The 7,288-nt window shown below is 46.3% G+C and overlaps 1 protein-coding gene across 1 annotated transcript; it reads right to left on the bottom strand.

Moving 5' to 3' along the window:
* On the bottom strand, nt 1-7,212 carry FUT11 (fucosyltransferase 11). Its single transcript, XM_043598092.1, has 3 exons — nt 6,392-7,212; nt 5,647-6,272; nt 1-3,807 (listed from the first exon to the last, which is right to left on the bottom strand). The coding sequence occupies exons 1-3, from the start codon at nt 7,097-7,099 to the stop codon at nt 3,660-3,662; spliced, it is 1,482 nt and encodes a 493-aa protein (XP_043454027.1). The 5' UTR covers nt 7,100-7,212; the 3' UTR covers nt 1-3,659.
* Nucleotides 7,213-7,288: the final 76 nt, after the last annotated feature.

The raw sequence follows: 7,288 nt of genomic DNA, 5'->3' as shown, positions 1-7,288 counted from the left end.
CACTGTTTAAAAAGAAGCCATTTATTATACAAAATGAAACCTGAGATTATAGGATATTGCAACATATGGAGTAATAAAGGCATCAGCCCCATGCTCCACCCCCAGTCCAATAAAACAGATTCCTAATCAAGCACTTCTACCACCAGTAACCCCAAGCCTGCTGATGTTGACAGAGCAAACTGAGCCCCAAACCAGAGAAAATTCACATTGTTTGCTTTCTCTTCATATTGGTTCTGCTTGCTCTTGTGGAAATGTAGCACCTGGCTTATCTTGCTCTTTTACGAATACTTTTATGGTAATAGGATTAAAGGAGAACGTCTAAAAAGCCCTGTCCACAAAGCAGGCCTGAGTCTCCAGCCACAATCATTCACAATCATTCAACAACTGGCCCATTTTGTACATAAAAGTGCCCACTTTGTACATAAAAGGAATGCCAATCTGAACTGGTGTCATTAGGAGAGGTAAGGATGATTCTACATTTTGCATAACCATCACTTACCCTTTTTATTGCACATAAACTTGAGTCCTAACCTTAGTTTGCATTTGAGTAATGTGTATTTTGCACTATATATCAGCACCTGCATTTAAGTAGATTGGAAGTTTAGGGGCACCTGGGTGGCTCAGTCGGTTGAGTGCCCGACTTCAGTGCAGGTCATGATCTCACGACTCATTGGTTTGAGCCCCACATCAGACTCTGTGCTGACACCTCAGGGCCTGGAGCCTGCTTCATATTCTGTCTTCCTCTCTCTCTCTGCCCTTCCCCAACTCACACTCTGTCTGTCTCTTAAAAATGAATAAACGTTAAAAAAAAAACAAACTACTCCAAAAAAAATAGATTTCAAGTTTAGAAATCAGAGTCCTGAATTTGACTTCTTTTTGTGGGTCTACATTATACCCAATTTTAATAGTACATTTGAAGGTCTATCTTCCCCTCTTGTGCTTTTCTGCAAAAGCCCAAACAGGTTAAGCAAACTTTCCATGCTGTTGTGAGGGTATTTTTTACTAAAAAATAAAATGAAAATAGAACCATTATGACCGTGAAATCCAGTCTAAATTAGAGCTCTCCTTGGCCACATCCTTAGATGTCACAATATTAAGTGTGGGACCCTAGTTGTTGAAGCACCTTACATACATAAACACACACACACACACACACACACACACACACACACACACACATCTGGTTGTAAATTAGTGTATGTATGTGTATATATATAAGTACATATACATATTAATTTATAGATACACTGATAAGCTATAGAACTTCTTTAGTGATAATTCATTAATACTACACATTACAACCAGAGTAGCTCTAAGGTCCAAGGTATTTCTTGTTCCACTGGCCCTGAAAAAGCTAATGGTCTCCCTGCCCTTTAAGCTTTATTTTCAAGCCACAGCAATATAAAAGTTTGGCTATATCCCCAAATCTGCCTAACAGCTTTTTACTGAACCAGCCACTTGTGGTGGCTAACTCTTGCCTCACCTCTCAGCCCCTTGACATCAAGGGCAAGTAAATGTTATAAAAAATACAATTCCAAAGAACCATAATACAACCCACCAGGAGTTTTGCTTCACCACCAACATAAGTCTTGCCTCACCTCTCAGCCCCTTGAGTTTAGGTATTCCATCAAAATGTAGTCTCAGTAAGTACTATAAAGTTGAACAGAAGGATATCAGTAATAGAATGAGTCAAGTTGGAATATTCATCCCACATGAACTGAAAAGTGCTCCATAGTATGAAGTAATAATTACAACTGTATTGCTGGGCTGTTTTTTCCAATGTAATTTTCATGACTCTTTGGAGGAAATGGGACTTTTGTAGCATTTAAAAATAATAAAATATAGGGGCACCTGGGTGGCTCAGTCAGTTAAGCAGCCGACTCCAGCTCAGGTCATGATCTCTTGGTCTGTGGGTTCGAGCCCCATATTGGGCTCTGTGCTGACAGCTCAGAGCCTGGAGCCCGCTTCGGATTCTGTGTCTCCCTCTCTCTGCCCCTCCCCCACTTGCACTCTGTCTCTGTCTCTCAAAAATGAATAAACATTAAAAAAAATTTTTTTAAATAATAAAATATAGAGAAGAGTTCATTAGGCAGACAGAAAAGACCAAAGACCTATAAAAACCTGCAGTTTGATTCACCCTGGTCTATTTTAACATTTAAAAATCATTTAGGGGCGCCTGGGTGGCTCAGTCAGTTAAGCGACTGACTTCAGCTCAGGTCACGATCTCACAGTTTGTGAGTTCGAGCTCTACATCAGGCTCTGTGCTGACAGCTCAGAGCCTAGAGCCTGGTTCGGATTCTGTGTCTCCCTCTCTCTCTGCCCCTCCCCTGCTCATGCTCTGTCTCAAAAATAAATAGAAACATTAAAAAAATCATTTAAATATTAAATTTGTTTTTCTGCCATCATTTCCAGCCATAGTCTCTATCTCTAACCTAAAATAGAGCAGGACAATTCATTAAATTGACTTGATATATATTAACTACCGGATCTTTCTGTTCATGAGATGAGAAAGAATTACAGCTATTCCCTAAAAAAGAAGCAAACCAGCAGTAAGCAAAGCTGTCAAAAATCTACAGCCAGTTTAATGTAGAGGAGAATGAATGTGGGGATGGTGGCATCTTCGTCAGATTACGGAAAACCAGGAAAGAAAAAACGATTAAAACAATTTTTTTAATGTTTACTTTTGAGAAACAGAGAGACAGAGCGTTAGTAGGGAGGGGCAGAGAGAAAGGAAGACACAGAAACTGATACAGGCTTCAGGCTCCAAGCTGTCAGCACAAAGCCCGACATGGGGCTCAAACTCATGAACTACAAGATCATGACCTGAACCACCCAGGTGCCTGAAAAAAAAAAAAAGTTAAAAAGTTTGACATCAAGAGCAAGTAAATGATGTAAAAAATACAATTCCAAAGAACCATAACACAACCCACCAGGAGTTTTGCTTCACCACCAATGTAACCATTTATAAAGCAGGAGATGAAAAGAGATTAGGAAAGGTATTGAATAGGTGCGCCTGGGTGGCTCAGTCAGTTGAGTGTCTGACTTCGGCTCTGGTGGTGATCTTGCAGTTCATGGCTTCGAGCCCTACATTGGGCTCTGCACTGACGATGCAGAGCCTGCTTAGGATTCTCTCTCTCTCTGCCCCTCCCTGACTTGTGCTTTGTCTCTCAAAGTAAATTTTTTTTTAAATGTAAAAAAAATAAAGGAAAGGTACTGAATAATAAAGAGCTTAAAGAAGAGCACAGAAATTTTAAGACCCTACTAAACGTGGTCCATTTTACCTCATTCTTAAGCCAAGTACCAAGGTGTTGTTCCAATCACAGTTAAGAGGATGAAATGGCTAGAGAAAGATGCAATTCTTTAAAGATTCTGTTGAATCAGCACTTTAAAACAAGTGGGTGTTTCAGGCTTCTGTTTTCCATTAATCCAAGAACTAGAGGCCTCCATCTCTCATTGAGGAGAGGCCCTAATACCACAAACTGAGACACTGGATACACATCATTAGGATAAAATATCAGTGGATATAACTGGAATTCCTTGAACTCATAATAAGACAGTGTTCATTAAGGGATATGCAGCAGATGCCCCTCATGTCCCATGGTAGAATAAGGACTTCCATCTCCTTAACTCTACCAATTTTAAGGCTCTTGCAAGGATAATTAGAGATTTTGGTTCCTTTTCATGAAGATCTCATGTAGGTAGTCCCAAAATTTCCTCTGCTTTGTCTCATTGTTGTGGATCATGGCAGTGAGAGCTTCCCCCTGGTCCAGACCTTGCCAATAATCTTGCAGCCACATCTCCTTCCAGCTGAAACATCAAAATGGGAGTTGGATTATGGAACCTCTGCACAGCTACAAGTCCTGCCTTCTGAAATTTTAAGCAGATATAGCAGTCTCTGGCTAAGACAGGGCTCTGCTTTGAAGGAAAGGGAATGTGAAGTAAATCTAGTAGTCTAGTAATAGTACAGGTGACAGCTGCAAACACAAATCTATCACACATCCCACCCCCAATGAGTTAAACTTCCTGACTTTCCCGCTCCTGGTTCCCAAATGTGGTGGGAGTTTAGAAGAAGGCAGGGCAGTGAGGCAGACTATGGAACCAAGTCGTCTAATATTTAGATGGTTACCTTATAAGTTGCAATTTCAATAATCAAAATGAAGGTGCAGTGCTATCCAAAGTCTAGATAAAACACATTTTCTTTTCTTAACGTTTTACACTTTTTTTCCTAGTAAATCATAATATGTTCAGCATAAACTAGAAACAAATTATTTGATGGAAGACTCCATTCCCAGAATCAAACTGTGCCAGCAGTATATATAAACAGCCCTCTGCTGCCATCCACTGTGCAAGTTAGTCTCTGCAGGCCATTCTAGCAGTCTTGCTTTATTAAGCTTAATATCTTTTATCACCTCTCCCCAAACAGGTGTGGTTTGCTGCAAGTGGCTTCAGCATTTTCCCACCCCACCTCCCATGCTGACCTTGTTTCCCAATGCACCACTTTCTGCCACCTACTGCAGTAGCTTCCTCACTTCTCTTCCAATCCACACTGCCCAGCAGTGTTTATTCTATCTATTGAAAACATTCCTTCCATTCTGTTTGGGGTGAACATATAATTTATCACCCAAATCAGGGTACTTCTAAGAGTGAAAGGAGGTACTATATGGGGCGCCTGGATGACTCAGTCAGTTAAGTGTCTGACTTCAGCTCAGGTCATGATCTCACAGCTCATGGCTCATGAGTTCAAGCCCTGCGTCGGACTCTTGTGCTGACAGCTCAGAGCCTGGAGCCTGCTTTGGATCCTTTCTCTGGACCTCCCTCACTCACACTGTGTCTCTCTCCCTCAAGAATAAATAAACATTGGGGCGCCTGGGTGGCTCAGTCGGTTGAGCGTCCGACTTCAGCTCAGGTCACGATCTCGCGGTCCGCGAGTTCGAGCCCCGCGTCGGGCTCTGGGCTGATGGCTCGGAGCCTGGAACCTGCTTCCAATTCTGTGTCTCCCTCTCTCTCTGACCCTCCCCCGTTCATGCTGTGTCTCTCTCTGTCTCAAAAATAAATAAACGTTAAAAAAAATTTTTTTAAAGAATAAACATTAAAAAAAAATTAAAGAGTGAAAGGAAGTACTATTAATAATTGTGCCAGGTTAATAGATACAAACCCTACTGCAGACAAACCTCTCTCAAAATACCCATGTATGTATTGCTCATCCCCAACCCCAACATTTCAAAGATGCTAAACAAACAGCTGAGTTGGTTTTCGAGACAGTCCAACTCCTAAGCCTGGTATTCAGGCTATGTATAGCCTGGCCCGAGTTTATCTGCCCAACTTTGTCTCTCCCTCATCACTTCCCTAAACAGGCCCCCTCTGCTCTGGTTGAAGCCTTTTTTTGAATCACTATTGCAAACATTGCTCACATAAGCTGATTTTCATAGGTTGTTGCCCTGAATTCCACTTTGCATCTTTTCCTGAGCTTTTTCAGGAATTAGACTCTCCCAATTAGACTCTTGACACTTTAAAGGCAGAGTAAGCCCATGTCATAATTTCCCTATACAACAATCCCCTCAGCACCTACTGCTAGTTCACTGCCCACAGTGAGCAAGTAAGTAAATCGCTTGATTTGATGGCCACAGGGACCCCAGCTATCCTTACCTGTCATTCTCAGGAATCTCTTCCACACTGCCAAATCCAGGTGTGGGCACTGGGCAGTCCATATGTGAGGGCTGGGCAATGTGAGGTTCAGGGACAGGGATGTCCCCAGGAGAGGCTGCGTGTGCTTTCTCGGCCTCCAGCCGAGCCAGTTCATGGTCACAGACAAAACACTCAAAGCCATTGAGGTAGTTAGGCAGCAAAGGATCATTCACTCCCCACTCCCGATACTTTAGACTATCCAGAAGGAACTGGTTGGTGATGCCCCCAGGTTGTTTGTATGCCAGATATTTCATATATTCCTCATCGTTCTTGTCCAGAAAATCAATAAATTCTGCCAGCTTTTGAGGTGACTCAAAGTCATCAATGAGGATGATGGAGTGATTGTTGGGCATCCAGTCCCTCACAGAGGGAGAGCCGCGATACACAGGCACAGCACCAAGATGCATGGGGCGCCACAGCTTCTCTGTCATGTAGTCGTCACAGATGGCATTTTCAAGGGCCAAGTGGAACTTATAGCGAGACAAGAAGGCCAAGAGCTCTGGATCCTCGGTGGTGGCTGTGGCTGTGTCCTGTAACCGCGGAGTGGGCAGCTCCCGATTTTGTAGGCATTTCCCGTAGGAGTCCACCTGTTCGGGGTAGAATACCGCCGTGAAGTGGGTGCGGCGAGCCGACCTGGACACCCGGGGTCCTGGCCTCCGCCCCGCGCGCCCCCCTCAACCCCCAGGCCCGCCCCGGCCCCACCCACCGGGATGTAACGCATCAGCTCGCGCACGTAGCGGTCCCGGTCCGCAGGCACGTCGCAGTGGGACTGCAGATAGAGCAGCGGCGCGTAGCCGCGTCGGCGCCACTCAGCGCGCTCCTGTAGCGGAGGCGCCGCGCGGCGCAGATAAGCGGTCCCGGGCAGCCACTGAAGCGGCAACGGGTAGTCCGAATGGCGGCTGAACGTGGCAGTAAGATTGAAGAGGCGGATGCCCGGCCCGTGGCTCAGCAGGAAGTTGTTGAGGGGCGACTCCTCGTGCAGGAGCGCCCAATTCTGATGCGCCAGGCGCGGCAGCGGCGCCTCGGAGGCTCGAAAGTCAGTGCCGTAGAAGAGCAGCGCGCGCGTCCGCGAGTGCCCTCGCACCCGTCGGTCCCGGGACGCCACGCACGCGCCGCGCGCGCACTCGATGCGCTCTGAGTCGCCCGGGAAGTGGGGAAATAGCCCTGGGCTCCACCACAGCAGCACCGGCAAGTCCACGGCCTCCTCCCTCCCTGGCTGCGAGGGCCCGGGACTGCGCGCCACCCCCACCGCGCCCAGCGCCGAGGGCGGCCGGAAAACTGCACCATCCCACGGCTCTGCCCAGCCCGCCTCTCCGCCGGTCTCCCCCTGAGCCATGGGCCCAGAGCCGCTGACCGCACAAATACTAAGCACTCCCAGGGCAGCGAGCACAGCCCCGCTGCTGCACGCCGCCATGTCCACTGGCAGCTGCCCCGCTCCCCTCCCGGCAGCATCAGGCCTCCGCCCCGCAGGGAGTAGCGACCTGACGAAGTCCTACGCCCATGGTGCGTGTGGCGCATGCGTAGTTCTGCTCAGCCTACCACTTCCTGGGAAGTGCTAGGCCTAGCAGCAACAAATGGGACAGAAAATGGTAAGTCACAAGTA

Source organism: Prionailurus bengalensis, chromosome D2, assembly GCF_016509475.1.
Source record: "Prionailurus bengalensis isolate Pbe53 chromosome D2, Fcat_Pben_1.1_paternal_pri, whole genome shotgun sequence".
Lineage (NCBI taxonomy): Eukaryota > Metazoa > Chordata > Mammalia > Carnivora > Felidae > Prionailurus > Prionailurus bengalensis.
Note: the sequence above shows the minus strand (reverse complement) of the source record. Positions and strands in the feature narration are given on the sequence as shown.

Bases quoted from the DNA above. Each gene is read 5' to 3' on its own strand.
- FUT11 (XM_043598092.1), bottom strand. From the start codon at position 7,099: ATGGCGGCGTGCAGCAGCGGGGCTGTGCTCGCTGCCCTGGGAGTGCTT. The intron at 6,273-6,391 runs GTGGGTGGGGCC...TACCCCGAACAG, and splicing joins AGCTGATGCGTTACATCCCG to GTGGACTCCTACGGGAAATG. The intron at 3,808-5,646 runs GTAAGGATAGCT...TTGATGTTTCAG, and splicing joins GAGATTCCTGAGAATGACAG to CTGGAAGGAGATGTGGCTGC.